General features: G+C 34.9%; 2 protein-coding genes across 4 annotated transcripts; one reads left to right on the top strand and one right to left on the bottom strand.

Moving 5' to 3' along the window:
- Nucleotides 1-1,555: 1,555 nt before the first annotated feature.
- Nucleotides 1,556-6,373, bottom strand: LOC113066233 (COP9 signalosome complex subunit 5-like). The gene is made up of 8 exons (XM_026238041.1): nucleotides 6,001-6,373; nucleotides 5,660-5,894; nucleotides 4,665-4,793; nucleotides 4,196-4,261; nucleotides 3,987-4,072; nucleotides 3,780-3,891; nucleotides 2,483-2,631; nucleotides 1,556-1,818 (listed from the first exon to the last, which is right to left on the bottom strand). The coding sequence occupies exons 1-8, from the start codon at nucleotides 6,135-6,137 to the stop codon at nucleotides 1,728-1,730; spliced, it is 1,005 nt and encodes a 334-aa protein (XP_026093826.1). The 5' UTR covers nucleotides 6,138-6,373; the 3' UTR covers nucleotides 1,556-1,727.
- Nucleotides 6,374-7,147: 774 nt separating this feature from the next.
- Nucleotides 7,148-19,096, top strand: pign (phosphatidylinositol glycan anchor biosynthesis, class N). Of its 3 annotated transcripts, none has more exons than XM_026238043.1 (29): nucleotides 7,148-7,458; nucleotides 7,659-7,905; nucleotides 8,322-8,443; nucleotides 8,526-8,624; nucleotides 8,706-8,812; nucleotides 10,441-10,565; nucleotides 10,873-11,003; nucleotides 11,242-11,358; nucleotides 11,470-11,510; nucleotides 11,591-11,650; nucleotides 11,755-11,847; nucleotides 11,929-11,984; nucleotides 12,190-12,268; nucleotides 12,364-12,546; nucleotides 12,705-12,844; nucleotides 13,925-14,024; nucleotides 14,144-14,236; nucleotides 14,328-14,419; nucleotides 14,584-14,689; nucleotides 15,787-15,895; nucleotides 16,267-16,369; nucleotides 17,024-17,126; nucleotides 17,273-17,359; nucleotides 17,459-17,514; nucleotides 17,597-17,672; nucleotides 17,793-17,866; nucleotides 18,174-18,216; nucleotides 18,301-18,353; nucleotides 18,480-19,096. In XM_026238043.1, exons 2-29 carry the CDS (start codon nucleotides 7,688-7,690, stop codon nucleotides 18,601-18,603), a joined length of 2,790 nt encoding a protein of 929 aa, XP_026093828.1. In that variant the 5' UTR covers nucleotides 7,148-7,458; nucleotides 7,659-7,687; the 3' UTR covers nucleotides 18,604-19,096. The 3 variants fall into 3 exon arrangements, with proteins under 3 accessions (XP_026093828.1, XP_026093827.1, XP_026093829.1); XM_026238042.1 differs by having other exon boundaries at nucleotides 7,663-7,905; XM_026238044.1 differs by having other exon boundaries at nucleotides 7,148-7,412; nucleotides 7,663-7,905.
- Nucleotides 19,097-19,181: the final 85 nt, after the last annotated feature.

Genomic DNA, 19,181 nt, shown 5'->3' on the forward strand with positions numbered 1-19,181 from the left:
TTCGGTGGGCTGAGTTACTGTGGTGACCCATGTATTGTTATATATGGTGGAGGAATGCAGTTCCTGAGACACTTGCCTCCATGCAGAATACTTGGCAGAAAGGAAATGTTGCTTTGGTTGGTTTAGGAACATAGAGAGGGTGTTCAGCTCTTTTCAGACTTTTCTCTGGAGCACTGAACACATTTCACCTCCTTCCTACCATGCTTGTGGAGATTATTTATGGTCCAAAGAAAACATCAGTGCTACCAAATATCTGGAGGTCAATGGTCACAAAGGCTAGGTTAACATTAGTGATCAATAGCCACTGTTGATTATTTATGCTCATCACTCGGATATATTCTCCTACTCACATTTATGTCATAACTCCTAATACTTATTATTTCAAAACATTTTCTCTGGGTTCAGCAAATGAAAATGCCATTGGCTGATGTTAGTTCACTCCTTTAAAACATAATTTACTGAGGCTTAGTTATATCTCATCTCATTTATACTCATCTGGTGATGATTAAAAGCTTTATTAATGGGTGAAATACAGAGAATGGGGGATTTTTGATGACTACTATTTTACAGGAATAGTTCACGGAATATTTAAATTTAGCTACAAATGTACTCACGCTCAAGCCATCAAAGAGATACGGGAGTTATTTTTTCATATTTATTATAAGAGTTACAGTTGATAAAAACATCATAATGATCCACAAATAATTTCCAAGACTCAAGCCAATCGAAAACATCTTCTGAAGTGGATAGCTGCATATTTTTAAGAAACAAATACATCATTAAAGCATTTTAACCTTTTCTTCTTCATTTTAACAATTTTCTTTTTGCCATTCCGACGGCACCCATTCACTGCAGAGCATCCATTGGTGAACAGACTGAAGCTTTCTGGAACATAACAGCGAATCTTAAAATTAGCACAATGATGTGGGGTAAAAAACAAGTTCATAAATAAGAACATGTGAGCACGTGTGCATGAAACCTCACAGGCACGAGTGTCTGCAGCGATAAAGAGCAGACACGCAGGGCTGAATAGACTCCACTGTATCAAGCTCCCGTTTCTGTGATACATCAGTGAAAGGCCACGACGTAACGCTCAGAATCCTGAAGGATTATGTACAACACAGAGACAACCTGCACAGGGTCTTCCTGACAGATGCGCTGTGGCCATGCCAAGCTATGTTTATCTTTGGGCCGTTGAGTTTGTTATTCCATTATGTAATGCTATGACTGGCAAATATGAAAATGACCTCTTGTGGAGCACTGTGGTTTTTGTTCAATTTAATGTTGAATACTGCTGTTACAGCTCTTGACACAAGCTGTGGGAAATGGGAGTGGAGCGGTACTGTGTTACACACTGAACCCAGAGGAGAATACATTTCAAACATCTGCTAACATACAGCGTAAAGGAAAACTCATTTGTCTTGATCTAAAGGACAGTTTTGACGATGAGCTGTGCAAGTTATAATTTCAGACTTTCAGACAATACTTTAGCTGTAAATGTGATGCAATACTTTGAAGACAAATTTTAAAAAGTTTAAGAAAGGGAGCCAAAACACTTGATGCCTGTCAACTAATGAACAGCATTTATTTCTTTGTTTAAACAAATGATAAATGATTCAAACATTCCTACAGCAGAATTCCTTTGAATCTTTCAAAACAGTAATGAAATAACACATAACTAAGCGAACACTGCACGTGAAGTCATCTAACTACAGTTCCTTCCATGTTCAGTTGGCAGATGTGTTCACTTGATTGAAGAGTTTATCTTTGATAACTTGGGACATCAAACCATGAATTGCTTCAATGGTTGTCTTGCAGCTGAAAAACAAAGAAAGATGTTTAATCATGTTTATATATATATATATATATTTTCTTTTTATAAAAGTCATTAGTTGCAATACATTAAGTCAAAAAGTGGGGTCCCTTGCACCACTAAAGACACATATTGGCTCACACAAAATAAATATAAACAAATGTTAAATAAAATAAATAAATGAAACATTAAATACTATTATAAAAAAGAAAGAAAAAAATAATAATTGTGAAGTCAGTATACTTTTCTTAATACCCAAAAGAAACAAATTTACCCCCAATTAATCAAACAATGAATCAATTAAACAAAATGAATACATAATTTTTTATAAGTAAAAAATAATGGCAAAAGCAGTGGAAAAAATTATATTCTCCATACTCGAAAAGAAAAACATTGTTTTACATTTTTCCATGTAGTTTTATGCATTTAATTGCTACATTTACTGAAATGTCTGAAACTAAATTAACCTCCTTAGAATGTATTTAAAAAATTAAAATCAACCTGGTTGAAATGTAGGGTCTACTTATAATTTTATTTAGAACTATGATTGTCTATAAAGTACTTTTTTGTGTGCATGACATTTAGAGATAAATAAACTTACCTAGGCTTGTTTGTTTATTTCTACTTATAATTGATTATATATTACTCAACTGACAGGGATTGTATTACCTATCCCGTGTTGCCTTTGCTAGTTTGTCCTCAGATTTCCTATCATGTGTGTCTAAGCCCAGCATGAAACTGCCACGTCCCAGCTGAGCTTCTGCCTGCTCCAGCTTCTCAGACAAGTCAAACACCTGTCCAGTGGTGTAGTCTGCATTCTGAAGGAATAAAAGCCATTAACGCCACCATTTCACTTGCTCTAGGTTAATGCACAATTTCACAACACTTCTCAAACCTTCACAATGTGCATTCCACAGATGGTCAATTCAGTAGGTTGATGAATTGTTTGCTAAAGCCTCCTGAATGAGGTCTCAAAAGTTTGCAGAAGGTGAGGTTGTACACTGCCCAGACGAGGTTTCATAATAAAGACAGACTCGGTGACTAAAGGTCTCGGTATGTGGTGACAGCGTAATCACTGACAACACTTTTTTGACAAGAACACAGAGCTCTGAGGCTGCTGTTTAGATAGTCTGCAGTCCATTGAAAGCATTAAACAAAGCTCATGACAGAATGTCATAATCAACAATGACAAGCTTTCAAAACAAATAGATAGGGAAACAAAAGCAGCATCTACAAATATGAATCATGTGCACAAGCTGTCAACAAACCCGTTATATTATCCATCTCCTGCACAGAAAAATAATGGTATCCTTAAGAATCCAAAACATTTTCAGGATGATAAAAGATAATAACGGTGAATATTTTTATATAAACAAAAGAGAAGTTATCAATAAAATGACAAACATTTATATAAACAATAAATGTCATAAATGCTAGTTAAATGTTAATACTTACTGACTTTGCTCGTTTAGCGTTTAACAACTTGCTAACATTTTGTGGATAATATTTTGATTATTTTCCCCCAACCTTGTTACACTTGTGATGTCCCATTATATCTCATTATCCTAAATTATGACCAAATACTGAATTAAATATATTATCAACTTGTTTTCTTTTGATTAGAACAGGTTTTGTATTTTTTCTTTCAGAACTGACTAATCATAGGCTTCATGATTAAGTGAATTCATATTGTCACAATGATCCATAAATAATGCTTATTTCACTCAAAAACTGTTTTCAATCATTTTTTTATTATGTGAATATTCCATGTAGTCTCTAAGGTTTCATAAAAGCATGAAGCCTGAATGCAGTATAATTATAAAACAATTAGTAAACTATTTTAAGATGAGTATAGCACAGAAAACTCCAAGATTCAGGATTACATACATCTAAAATAACTGAAGATTTCTGCACATATTGCTATATTAAATATAATAATTTCACACCAATAAAAGACAGTACTTACTGTCAGAAGGCTGGAGGAGCTCAACGTGTTGACCCAATACTTGTTCCACAGCAGCTCTAGGAGTTTGCGGTCCAGGGAAGACTTAAAATAAGACACTTCTAAAGCATAGTACCTAAAAGCAGAAAACGGTTTATTGTAAATTGCCAGTATTTTCAAGCCAAATCAATTTTCAAGTATAAATACACGTATGTGTAGAAAAAAGCTTACTGTTTGCAGTGCACTCCAAAGTCCTCAATTTTATTAAGCGGTATTGTTTGGTATTCAGATGGACCCTCATCTGGAGGCTTGTAACCCTAGCATTAAAATTGAAATATGTAAGGAGAAAAATATTTTCACACTCATACAAAATGAATAGACACATAAATATGAAATACTAGACATTTACAAAAAACTATTTAGTCAAAAAATGTTCCTACCTTCGGATATGTCCTGAACGCTCCAAGATTGACCTTCCCTGCGGATATAGTTCTCGTGGGATCGATCTGAAAAGAATGAAAAAATGACAAGGACTGTAATAAGCAAAACAGTTTAAATATCACAAATAAAAACACTGAGCTGCCAGGTTCGCAAGTGAAAGTTATGAGCACCAGGTCGCTATTTGCCCTCAGCACAAAATAAGCAAAAGAAATGGTAAACTGTATAATGTATTTAGTTACAAAGCTAACAGCCATTAATCAGACACCGCTACAAATGTCACCAAACTCATTTGTATTTTAGGGGTCAATTATGGATCACTAATATTACTGAATTTATACTGATACTTTAAGCTGAGTTATTTCCCCCCTCTGTCTTTTGAGATTGATGGTAACAGAGTTTAGAGAGGACTTTGCAAAATCGGCCCTAATGTAAAATAAGCAGCCCGTTTAACCCTTTAAGAGCACTTACCACTACTGCGACAAAGGGCTCTTGAAACTGCTGGTTAAGCATCTGAGTGCTGACATCTATGCCTGAAAGCCAGCAGCCGTATCCAGGATGACTGTGATACCATCCAATGGCATTCTCCAACCGCCCCACCTAAATGAATTCAGAAATGACGAGCCTCAGAATTACTAATATTTCATCATAAGCTGGACAGGACATTCATGGGAAGTTACCGCATAATATGTCACTGAAAGTATAAAGTGTATATATTTTAGTTTCTGTGACTGTTCACTATCTATTTAAATATTTTTACTCATTTTAAATGACATTTTTGCCTTATTAATTTATGTTAAATGGTCTTTTGATGTGAGAAATTCATTTTTAAAAGTGCAAATATTCCATGTAGTCTCTCAAATAATATAAAATCATGAAAAATGAATGCATAATAATTATAAAAGTATTAGTAAAATATGTTTAGATGAGTAGAGCATATGAAACCAAGATTCAGCATATACACAATACATGCATATTTTAGTTCCTTCCTGTGATTTTTCACTATTTATTTTAAGATTTGTACTATTTTTAAATCACATTTATGCCTTCATTAATTCATTTTAAATGGTCTTGTTGAGTGATAAACATTTTTTAAAGTGCAAATAATCCATATAGTCTCTCAATTAATTTTAGATCATGAAAACTGAATGCATAATAACTATAAAAGTATTAGTAAAATTCTATTACACCAGTGTAGCATATCACATTCACAATACATGTATATTTTAATTCCTATAACTACTCACTTTTTGAAATGTTTTTTATATTTCATTTAATTTAGCCTTTAATTGTTTATATTAAATGGTATTGTAATGTGACAATTTTAGATGTGCACATATTACCTGTATTCACTCAACTAACATGAGTATAGTCACAATGTACCTGATTTATATTTAGAAACCAACTGTGGGTTTGTTTGAAGTATTTGCCTAATATGAATTGTAGAAAATGTATAGTCATTGTACCTGTTTAGCATTCTCTATATAAGCAGCCATGTATTCATAGGCAGCAGCCTGAGCATTGACCCGGGTCTCAGTGCCCTCCACGGGCAGAGCGAAACTGTCCATGATGTTCATGGTCTCTCCATCCACCTTCCCCAGCATAAGTCCCATCACCTCGAGGTTTCCTCCAGAGCGGGCATGCATCACCATCTTCAACAGTGCCAAAGCTGATATCTTGCAGTATTTAAAATAATGATGGCTGTAAAAAACAAAAGCAAAAGCAGTATGGAGAACATATATTAATCATTCGAAAACAATTCAGGCCCCTTGAAGAGGCATACATTCGCGTGGTGTGGAAAACTCACTCTTTAGTCCAGGGTTTGGCTGCCAGAATCTCTTGTTGCTGTTTTTTATCATACTTATATATTTCATCAATACTCTGGACTTCCTGCATGCTGTTTGACAGCTCCCATGTTTTCATCGCGGTGCTGCTGCCAGCCATAGCTAGAGTCGCGTTCTGATTAACTAGAACTAACTATATTAAATACCACTTGCAATTTACGAGATTTAAAATTCTAGACAAAAGCTCAAGTGTGTAGTTTATCTAAAAATGTAAACGCAACATTTAACAATCATTCACAAAGCTCCTTTTGTATCCCTTTCCTGATCAACTCTCCGACCGGAGTGAAGCCAGCGACCGAACATACGCGTTAGCGAGGAATTATATCAGTGTCAAAATAAAAGTCAAAGTAACTCGACTGTACTTGTTGATAAATTATTTTCCCCCTGCTTATTTGTTTTTCATTTCATTAAATTAAATTATTTTTTAAAGTATGTTTTTGTCAGTATATATATATATATATAATGTATTATGTTTATCTTTTACGTTATTATGATTACGTTTATTTTATGTAACGCTATGTTTTTTAATTTCTCGTTTGTTGCATTTGAACGTTTCTGTTGCTCTTTAATGTTTGTTTTAATGTTTGTACAGTGTCATATTTATCTATTTACTTGTTTGTTTGGTTAATTGAATATCGTTTTAATCTAAAAAAGAAACATGGCCGGAAAGACTACAATTTATCATTATTTTGGACTACTATGTGACGAATAAAATTTGCAAATGTGAAGGAAAAAGGCAACAATCATTACATCATATAAAAATATAAAGAGCAATTTGGAATTTTTAAATGTATGCTCCTGTAAAAATTAGAAGACTTGCATAAAAAGGTATAATCAAATTTTAAATTAATTTCATGGTCGGAAAATCACTGACATTATTTAAAGCTAATTAAATTTATTTATATATATATATATATATATATATATATATATATATATATATATATATATATATATATATATATATATATATATATATATATATATATATATATATATATATATATATATATGTCGTTTAAAAACACATTCTCTTTTCCTCAATCGGGGGAAAGCTCACCGGTCGTAAACTACATTTCTCACAATGCATTGCATGACTTCCGGTTCAAATGTTACTAATACAAGGAAGTGAGGAAAAGTTCTCCGTTAATCTACTTACAAACTATTTGGTTTAGTAGGTCAGAAGCCAAGTTGCTCGCCAGACATCAACAGTGGATACCATCCGCCGGTAAAGAAGAAGAAGACATCAACAGTACGCTAAAACATACTGAAAGCCAGAGTGAAGCAGGCGTTTTGTTTAGAGACTGTTCTCGCAGACTGACGGTCACTCACGCTCTGCTGGGTGCTTTCATTGACACGACTGGTGCACTGATCAGTTAAGCGACTTTGTTATTCAGTTTTAATTTGAAATAAGCAAAAAGGTAAGACTTTTTTTATTCACTCATACTATTGTAAAAATATTAGCAAATTTTACTTCTGAGATGGCTATGGATTATTTAGTCCTTTTGAATGTGGTCATATTAAGGTCATGTCTTTAAGACAAAACTCAAAATACTTTTAAATATAACTGAATGCGTTTCAAATGTGCATATTTTCTCTTGTCTTTCTTTCTCTTTCTAAATCAGTGCCACAGTTCGGATAGCGGACAAGATGAAGATGATGATATTCTTCATCGTGGGACTCACTGTCCACATAGTCTTCTTTCTCTCAATATTTGACATCTATTTCACGTCCCCTCTTGTCCATGGAATGACACCACAACGTGTCCCTCTGGCCCCTCCGGCCAAGCGCCTGGTGCTCTTTGTGGCAGATGGTCTGAGAGCCGACAGTCTTTTTGACAACAGGACAGGCAGGGCTCCTTACCTAAGGTGATGAACGTGGAATAATCTTCTCATGCATGTGCTTGTCCCATTCACGGATGTAGTTCTGAAAATTCAGTCTCTTATTTTACTGATTAAATGCTTATTGTTCAAAATATTCACTATCCTTCATGATTGCAGATAGAATGATTCAGAAAATAAATCACACTAATAAAAATAAGTCGCATACTTTTGTTATACTATTGCGTTTTAATCTCAAAGAACACCGTTTAGTCTTTTTAATTGTATGCTCCTTTAGAAACAAGGACACTTTAATGTTTTTACATGGATTCCATATTATAAACAGTAAACCCTTACATTATTTTAAAATAACGGAATTAGATTTTTTGTCTGCTATGCATGTGTGCCTCCAAAAAAAATATATTCATAACTGCATTTAACTTGTTATTGTTTTTTGTTATAAGGAGTGTGATTGAGAAGAGCGGCACATGGGGGGTGTCTCACACGCGAGTCCCTACGGAATCAAGGCCAGGTCACGTGGCTTTAATAGCGGGCTTTTATGAGGATGTTAGTGCTGTTGCCAAGGGTAAGCAGCAGTCACATGTGTTTTTGTGTATAACCTGTACATGTGCAAATTCAATAATGTGTCTCTTATTCTGTGGTCACAGGCTGGAAGGAGAATCCGGTGGAGTTTGATTCTGTTTTTAATGAGAGCAGACATACCTGGTGTTGGGGAAGCCCTGACATATTACCGATGTTTGCTAAAGGTATAACTCCACACCTGTGAATAGAACTATGAGGGTACAGTGACTTTATCTAATAGCTTTACTAGCTTGTGTGTTTTGTAGGAGCCACTGGAGACCATGTGTACACTTACACTTACCCTTCAGAGCGGGAGGACTTCGCCTCCACTGATGCATCCAGACTTGATACATGGGTATTTGATGAAGTGAAGGTAGGATACTGAATGAGTTTTACGTAATCACTTTTGATGAACTAAACTTAAAAAAACACAACTGTTATTTCAATTCACTGTTTGTGATGTTTAGTAAAGCGTGGCCCAAAATTTGGAAGTCTGGCATTCAAAAAATCATAGACTTGAACAGAACAACATGCTTTGTCTCAAATTATTTTAAATACAATTTATATAAATCATTTCCTAAATCTTGGATAATAATTATGCATGCATTTTTGTGACTTCATATTAATTCAACCGTGCACACACACCCCTAGACACACACCCAGTAAAAACTGTGATATATTTTATAAAAATAAATAATTATGAATTAAATGTTCTCTTTTTTTAATATATTTTAAAATGTAATTTGTTATATTTTCAGCAGTCCAGACCATTACTCCAGTCTTCAGTCACATGAACCATTTTAATAAAATGTTTTTTTTAAAACATTTGTTGTAAACAGCTGCTTAATATTTATGTGGAAACACTGATGCATTTTTTTCAAGATTCTTTGATGAATAGAAAGTTCAAAATAACAGCATTTATTTGAAATAGACATCTTGGTAGCACTTTATTTTTCAGTCCTGTTCCTCATGTACATACTATATACTTATTATAGTAATTACATTAACTAGGTACTAACCCTGAACCTACCCCTAAACCTAACCCTACCCCATGTAGTTACCTTGTATTACTAGTGCCCGGTTGGATGAAACTCCTTAAGCTAAGAAATCCCTTAGATATAAGGTTAAGGGTACCCTTAGTGAAACTTGGGTTGCAAGAATAAACCCAAAGGGTTTCCTTAAAGAATGTAAGGCTATTATTAAGTTTCTCCCCTTAATTATCTAAGTTTTCCCTTAAGCGTTGCTACAAAGTGACCATTTCACCTTAATAAATTTAAGGGACCAAAACAGCTCCCTTAAGTCAACTTAAATTCAAATACGATGGCTGATTTAGTGTTAATTGAAGAGGAGGAAATACCAAGGCATGTTTTTAATGATCGTAATAATCCCTTGGAGACGATGAATGGTTGATGAAAGGCTGAAAAGTATTATTATTATTATTATTATTATTATAACCACTTACGAAAACAATAATTGCCTTTTCGTCCTCTGTCCAGTTTGGTTTACATTTTTTTGTTTTCTGTTATGTTTGTTCTCTCCATAGCAATACAAGTGTGATTTTAGCAAGGGTTTGGCTTTGTGGTTCGTTATGTTCTGTTTACTGTTTAGCAACCGCAGCGATCTTTGCCGTATGTTGTCAGAAACTACTGTGAAACGCTTAGAAAAACACTTAGGTAAGGGTGACAGTTAAGAGGTTTCTTGCAACGCTCTTAATGAAATCCCTTACCTCAGGGATTTTTTCATGAAACCCTCACTTAAGGAGTTTCATGCAACCGGGCACAGAACTTTATTAGATAAATACACTGTAAGTACACGAACTGTAAAATAAAGTGCAACCAAAATCTTTTTTTAACCTTTTATGTCTTTACTGTCACTTTTAATCAATTTAATTAATCCTTACTTTTAAAAAAGTATTACTTTATTTAAAAATATTTTTATAAGGTCTGAAACCCTGAAATTATCTTGTAATATATAAGATAATTATTATTTTTTTTTATTAAGGATTTTCTCAATGTTGCCAAAAGCAATGAAACTCTACTGAATATGTTACATGAAGAACAGAATGTGTTTTTCCTCCATCTTTTGGGGATAGACACCAATGGCCATGCCCACCGGCCCATGTCAAAGTAAGTTAAAACATTTCACCACATTAACATTGTAATGTCATTAACAACACTTTTTCCCTTTTATGTTTTTATTTTATTTTACTGTTTTATCTAAAGCCACTTTGAAGCAATGGTTGTTATAAAATGTGCAAGAAAAAAATTAATTGGATTGCAGTATTATGTGTTGAGATACCTTAAAATGATTTAATTTACATACAGAAATACATTTATTCAGAACACCTTGACATACGATGCACCACTAGGTGGAGCTCCTACCATTGTCATATTCTCAAATGTAATATTTTCTTTGGGATTTCTTCACTTACAGGGAATATCTAGAGAACATTGGCCTTGTTGATTCTGGTGTCGCTGAAATTGTCAGTGTGATGGACGACTTTTATGGGCATGATGGAAAAACGGCTTATATTTTTACATCCGACCATGGCATGACAAATTGGGGTAAAATATCTCTGACCTAGACTTTAAAACGTAAAAAAATCTGTGACTGGAAACCTTTTTTAATAAATTACTTTTATTGCTCTGAATGAAGCCAATCTTTTGAGAATAATATAACATTCACCTGAATTATATTACAGTTCAAGTTCAAGTCAGCATTACAAAATAACATTAAGTGTAGAAAAGGTAATTTATCAGTTATAAATCTGTTCAGTGCAGTATACGGGTTTATGTTTTATAGGATCTCACGGTGCGGGACACCCATCAGAGACGCTGACCCCACTGGTAGCATGGGGCGCTGGCGTTCAGACAGCACATAGAGAGGACTCTCACAAATATGATGATAATTATTTAAAAGGTTTGTTTAATGTCCTTTATTGGTCTCACACCACTTTATTTCCATATTCAAACCTAATTACATCATGGAATTAATTTTGTCAACATTTCTTTAACCCTTCATACATTTCAGAATGGGGGTTGGAAACATTAAGGAGAGCGGATGTCAATCAGGTGAGATTTTCTGTCTCGTTTTCTTACGAAACGTCTATAAATGTCAGGAGCTGATCTGATTTTTTGTTTTGTTTTTGCAGGCTGATATTGCTCCACTTATGTCATCTCTTATAGGAGTTCCCTTTCCTGTGAACTCAGTGGTGAGCATGATTGCCAGAGCTTTCAGATCACGAGTTTATATCACACTGCTATACAGACATGAATGCACTTGATAATTTTTTTTGATGCATTTGTTGCATCACAGGGTGTCTTACCGCTGAATTACCTGAATAACAGCCAACACTTTAAGGCTGAGAGTATATATGCAAATGCAATTCAGATCTTGGAGCAATTCAGGGTAAGGTAAAGTACATTTTGAGACATTCTGTCTGTTTTAATTAAAAAATAACCAGCAATCTTTTGTTTATTAAACAAACAGGTAAAAATGGCACAGAAGAAAGAAACAACATTATCCTTTCTGTTTACACCCTACCAGTGAGTAAAAATCATAATTAACCTAAAGATAAACGTTCAGTCATCATTTGCTCACTCTTATGTCTTTTCAAACCTGTATGACTTCTTTCCTCCTTGGGAAAGAGGGATTTTTGAATCGAGTTTGTTTTCCAGAAGTGTTCTGAAGGTGTTGGTATAAATCTGGTAAGGTCAGATCGAGTTGTAAGATTGTCTTGTTTACTTCTAGGCCTCTGACTGACTCTAAACAGATGGATTTTGTGCGTAATGCAAGAAATTTGATCCAGAAAGGGCAGTTTGATGAAGCAGTGAGTGTTGATTGGTTGTTGTCTTGACCAAACTGACTTGTTGATCATCTTGATCTTGTCTTGCCATGTCTTTCTCTGTCTGTCTTTTTCCATAGATCAGTTATTGTAAAGATTTGACAGTTCAGGCCATGGAGGGCTTGTCATATTATCACACGTATGACCGACTATTCCTTGGCAGCAGTGTGGTTCTGGGTTTTATTGGTTGGACCTCTTATGTGGTTTTGTTCATCCTGAAGACACATGCTAGTCTACGCAAACCTCCAACTTACTTACACATGGTAAGCAAGGGATGTTGAAGTCCAGCATGTAGCATGTTTGTTGGTCATGGTCATTGTCACTTATAATGAGGTTAGTGGTTTATTGTAAAAAAACTAAACTAAACAGATGTTAAAATAAATGTCACTTCCTGTATCTGTTTGAATCTGTTGAATTCAAGGTAACAGAAAGGAGTCTGGGCCAGATATTTCTATCTATAGGTCTGCTTGTGGCTCTGTTCTTGATGGTCCAGTCCAGTCCTTGGACATACTACATCTACTGCTTGCTCCCTGTGGCCGTGTGGTTTTCTGTCATGAGGGAGTAAGTTATTCATCCCTATTTTTATTAAAATATTATTTTGAGATTTTCTAAAGCTTGCATTTTAAAGATTAACTTTTAAATGATTAACACATGATGGCAAAGGTACTTAATATAGGAGAAACGAGCATGGAAAATTAAATATCCAGTATTCTTTAATGTATGTCCGTTATATACCATTTAATATAAAATGATGTCCAAAAATCATTGCCATTCTGATATATTTTGTGTATCTATAATGTTAATTAACAGGCCCAACAATTCGCTATATTATTCACATGACCAAGGATGAATAAGCAAATAGATGCATTTCACAAAAATGCTTCCATAAACAAATCCATATTTGTTAATCATATTCAAATGTATTAATAAATTTACATTTGCATTAAAGAATTAAGGAGACACTTTTATCCAAAGTGACTTACAAATGGGGAAAATAGAAGCAATCAAACCAACAAAAGAGCAACAATAGAAGTGCTTTGACATGTCGAACGCAGTACACATAGCAAGGTTTTTTAATATTAAATAAAAAGTTGAAAAGAAATAGAATAGATAATGCTAGCATTACAGGGTCAAAGTTTATTTTTGTTATTTTTAAATAACAAGAACAAGTAGATGGAATATAAATAGAATACAGAGAATGCTAGCGTTAGAGGGTCATGTTCTTAAGAATTAAAAAGAAAACAGAAGATATCATTGAAATGGAATAAAAAGTGCCAAGGCTCAAATTTTTTATAATAAATAAAAGAAGATTATCAGATATAATAAAAATGGAGAGTGTTTTTTATAATAAATAAAAGAAAATATTAGATAGAATAGTGAATTCTAGTGATAGAAGGTCAAATGTCGATGGAAGACTTGAGTCTCTAGCAGTTTCTTGATGGTCAGATTGAGTTGGGCAGGTCATTCCACCAGCAGGGAACAGTTAAAGTCAATGAAAGCAATTTCATTGCATGCAAGATTGCACTTTAATGAGTGGTTCACTTGCAGATCGCAAGCTTCTGTGGTACACATAAGTCATAAACATTATTCCAGCCCCCCCAATTAGATTTTTAAAGTTTGTGTATTTTCTCTCTGTCACAGATTTGAAACTCTTGCCAGTCTGATTCGATCAGTACCCTCATTACCGCTCAGCAAATGCTTTGGATATTTTTTACTGGTTACATTTGGAATTGAGTTACTAGTAAGTGCTTGATTCGTTGAATTGTTGTCCTGTTTGAGTGTTTAGCACTTAGTAGTAATTAGAGGTGTTAACTATTTTCACTTCTTTCAATTCATTTCCTCTCTGCTGGTGTTTATTAGGTTGTGAGTTTTTTCTATCGGGCCATGTTGACCTTGGGGCTGATCGTGCTGGCACTCTGGCCTGTGCTTTCTGGCCTTTACACTAAAGCAAAAGTAAGGTGACCTTCTCAGGGCTTCTTCTGGTTTGAGGCCTGAAAGGAGTGTTTTTTTTTAAGACTTGTTTTTGTCTTTTATGCTACTGTAGTTCAGGTCATTGAACTGGATGTTGAGCTGTCTCTTTCTGGCTGTGTTTCCACTGTTGCCCGTCGTGGGACGGGAACCAAACGTTAACTATGTGTGAGCACTCTTTGTTCACTTACTGATGCCAAATCCTGTTACACACACAATCATTTGTATATTTTCTTCTTTTAACCTGTTAAATACATTTTAAACAATCTAATTAGTGATGCTGAATGGTGTCAGGAAGGCTTATCTTCTTAATTGAATGTGTTTTACTGTAGAATTTGCGCTGGAGTGCTGACCCTCTTCAGCTCGTCCTCATACCTCTGGTCATCATGGAGATGCTCTCCTCTGATCCGAAGGGATCGTCAGCTGTTCATCTGCCAGGTCATTTTTGACTCTTTCTTTTTTTGTCCTTTTTCACTCTCACAGGAAATTTTTAGCATTAACATTTTGGTGCCGACATTTGAGGTCAGTTTCTGCTCTAAACAGCAGCTGAATGTGAGATTCCCAAAAGCCAAATCCCTTTCACGTAAAATATTTACTTGACATACCCCCTGGGATTTTAGGTGAATCAAATTTCAGATTCTAACTTCAAAAATCTAATTATTTAATCACATTTTAAATAGTGGTTACAACATCTAGTTTTGATCTCTAGAAGGCTAGTCCTTTTAACACTTGCATTTAGTTAATCGCGATCAATCGCATTATTTTCTGCGATTAATTGCAAGTTATGCACAAAATAATGCATTCAAAAGCAGTGTATTGTGCACTTTTTTTCATTTAAAAGTTGGCCTACTAATAACATTTGGTTTGCAAAGACTTAAAATAAATAAGGTGCTTTTTACAGCAGTGTTCCTTTTTCATGGTAGCAATTATTTATAAAACAAGCTATTTGTCACTTCCACGACATTAATGTTTTTATAGAAAATATTTTATAGCTTGTTATAGAAAGAGAAGTCCAGAGCCTCGATCATAACATTGTAACAGGCGTCTTCCTAGACCTGCACGATCGCGGGACCCATCGCAGCAGAGCGGGGCGCGGGACAACACTTGATGGGCGGGTAGAACTCGCGCGCGCTTCTCTGCTGTCTTCACGTGCTATCAGAAACTTCCTATTTCCAACTTATAAAGTCATGATTACGAGCTTGTTGCATTCTTTTCTGTTAATATATAACAGTGGACAGTGGTTTGTGAATGTTGATGCTTAGCCTAAATAATTTGATCAGGACCAGGTATAATAGAATATGTATTCAGAGCCAGTGAGCAACGGACTTTCATAATAATAAAAAACTGTGTTAACACGCGATAAAATAATTGCCGGTTTTTATCAATTAAGGCATTAACGTGATAATACGTTAACTTTAATTGTAATATATTTATAATACATTTTGGCCAGATATTTTATTTATTCATTTATTTATTGCTGTATTGGCTTACTCTAAACTGATCTGAGAATCTTATTTGTGTTTATTTGTTTCCAGATGATGCAGGTGGTGCTGTGTGCTTACATCCCGACCAGCACACACTCCAGTCTGCAGCTGAAGCAAGGCTTGCCACTCTTCAACCAGCTTGTTAGTTGGCTCACACTAGGTTTGCAATCTCCATTCCGATGATGCTTTGATCCCATACACACCACACCGTATTAAAGGGATAGTTCATCCATAAATTTACTCACCCTCATGCCATTCCAAATCTGTATGATTTCCTGATTGTTTAGAGAAATGTATTTTTTTTCTCCGTGAAAGTTAAAGGGGTCCAGTGTTATTTTGAAAGCTGGAACCCCAAAACATTTTCTTTAGTGCAGAAAAAAAGTCATAACGATCTGAAATGATATGAGGGTGAGAAAATGGTGTGATGAATCCTTGAAGCGTGTCTTTTAACCAGTGAATTGTACTTCTTCTTTTCTTCCATCCGGTTCATACTTTATCCCCTGTTATCTCACACTGTTTTTTTCCATTTAGTTTCCTCATTTTTGATACCATTGTTGAGTTCCACCAGGCTCTTTCACAGACTTCTGAGTATCCTGATGTCCTTAGTTTGTGTCTACCTCCTCCTGAGCACAGGGTAAATCCCACTGACCATCAATCTACTGCCATCAATCTAATCATGCTATGCTTAGAAGTAATCCAGCATGTAAGTTTTAGTCAAATTCTCCTCTTGAGGTTGCCTCAAGACCACATAGTGCAAATAAGTTGCAAAAGCTTCCAGTTCAGCTGCTGACCGGTTTGAGACGGTTTCAGTTTTACATGCAATATTCAAATGAATAATTAAGAATTTAATAATACACTAGTATGGGGCTGGTTATTTTTAAGGAAGCCTTATATTCCCATCAAGGCTCCTTTTATTTGATCACAAATGCAGTAAAACATTACAATAATAACATTAATATAACGTTTCTATCTAAATATAGCTATCACTCCAGTCGTCTGATAATCTGATTTGGTGCTCATTTAAACATTTCTTATTATTGTATTTTCAGGAAATCTTATGTAACATTATTATTGTGAAGTACCTTTTTTCTTACTAACTTCTGAACCGTTGTGTATGTTCCTACAATATTAAGCAAATCACATGATGTTTGATTAATAAATCAAATGGATTTGTAAAGATGTGATACTTGTTGAGATATATTCTAAATTGCATTATAATTTATTCCAAAATAATATTTTTAAATGAAAGCCCTTATTCTAACAGCAATTTGGTTTGCAAATTGTGAAGGTATGAGGCTCTTTTTCCACCGGTGCTGTCATGGCTCATGTTTGCATGGATAAACATAGAACAGGAAACCATGAACACACAAGGGACTTCAAATCGGACTGAGGTAGGTCGCCTTCTCCTCCGGGCATCTTCTTTTGGGGTTTTCCTTCAGCCAAAGCATTTGGTTAAAGCTATTGCATTGTGTAAAGTTTATGTAACAAAGTAATTGTAGAGGCACCACTGATTGTACCGTTTTGTTTGTTTTCTCAGCTGTCCAGCACTGATTTTGCTGAAAACATTGACATTGCCAAGATCAGGCAGCTGAGGCTGGATGACATTCGGAGATCTTACTTCTTTGCATCCTTTTAGACTACAGACGGTTTTATTTGTGTATTTATATTATTGATAAATGCATACACCATTTAAAATAACGTAGTTCCTTAACTGTTGGCATAGGTGTTTTTCATTATAATTGCATTCTTTGGCTGTGGTAACATTGCCTCAATTAATAGGTAAGCTGCTTGTTTTTTTAAGTAAAATAGTGCTATAAAATAAACTACAATAAATGAATTGTGCCTTCATCTTCCCTCATAGTTTTGATCCATCCTCCGTTTACTGCTTTCTGACTGTCTTCAATCCTTTCATTATGGGCGGCCTGCTGATGTGGAAGGTATAGCGCTTGCTCTACATAAAGTGAAAGATTGACACTTTATTTATTTTTAATCCGTGCTATGGGCGCCCCACCTATTTGTGCTATCACGCTTCTTTTAACTGTAGCATTCTTTTTCAGGTGTTAATTCCATTTGTTATTGTGATGTGCACATTCGAAAGCATTCAAGTGTCAACACAGCTCTCATCACGAAGGTAATTTTAGCAGAGTATTTAGAACAGCAGGAAACCAGCTGGTCTTTCGCTTTTTGCCCACACTGTCTGCAGATTGACCATTTCTTCAAGCGTTTGCTATATCTGTGCTCGTGCCCTTCACAGACACTTTACAGTTGACTGTAAACAACTCTGCTTTGGTATTAGAGTACTTGTTAAAAACAACAACAAAAAAAGTCCAAACAAGGATATGTTCCTCCTCAGGTGGAACAAAATATTGTTTGTATTTAAGATTGCTGTATGACTTTGTTTTGCATGAGTTTACATAAATTCTGCATTTATTTTTTAGCCTTTTCCTCGTTGTGCTTGTCATCTCAGACTTGATGGCGTTGGTAAGCTTAACATAGAGGACATGACAAATAATGGCAATTTTTTTTAACTAATTATCTTAACTTATCTATGTTCTTTTTCACCAGCACTTCTTTTTCTTAGTAAAAGATCACGGAAGCTGGCTTGACATTGGCACTAGGTGGGTTAACTGTATTCTTGCTTGCATCCTCTTAACCAAACTGACCACAAGCTCAGTTTGTTTTGCGTCGGTCTTTGCGCAGGTGTAAATGCACAAATATGATCAGATGTTTCTTCTGTGTTGCAGTATTAGTCACTATGTCATCGTAATGTCCATGACCATCTTCCTCATGTTGCTGAGCATCATGACCCACATTTTAACCTCCAAGAGAATCCTCATCGGATGGAAACGAAAGATGCACTTTAGGTGACGACCTAGTACCGGGACCTCCCTGCTAATGTTTAAGGTGCAAAAAACAAGCACTCCGTAGTACATTAACATGACGGATGTTAAGCGTAGAGTCTTCCTGTTTCTAGGTATTTCTCAACATCAATGTTACTTAACACTTATGACTCTGCATCTTATAATAGGAAGACTCGGTATGGTATAACTAATAAAGAAAGGGGTCTGCTGTTAATACATACAGCAGATTTACAGGTGTTTTAGTTCTGGGACCTAAGGGGAAAAAAGGCCACAAGTCTGATTTAGGTTGAAGGGAATGTACTTGATTATGTCTCTGTTTATGTACTGTATGAGTTATGCCAAAGGTGAGGAATGTTACTGTACTTATTTCAGCTGATTTTAACTGGGATCTAAATCTAAGATGGTGTTACGGTAAATGTGTAGTTTTATAATACTGTGTTTTAATATTATGTAAATATCTCAAATTATTTATTTACAATAAACCTTTACATTAAGTGTCATTCCCTTAATAATAATGGGAAAAAAACAACAACACTTTGACCTTGATCTTCGTCAGCAAATGAAATGAAATGTTTTTTGAAGCAA

Source organism: Carassius auratus, chromosome 49 (genome assembly GCF_003368295.1).
Source record: "Carassius auratus strain Wakin chromosome 49, ASM336829v1, whole genome shotgun sequence".
Taxonomy (NCBI): Eukaryota; Metazoa; Chordata; class Actinopteri; order Cypriniformes; family Cyprinidae; genus Carassius; species Carassius auratus.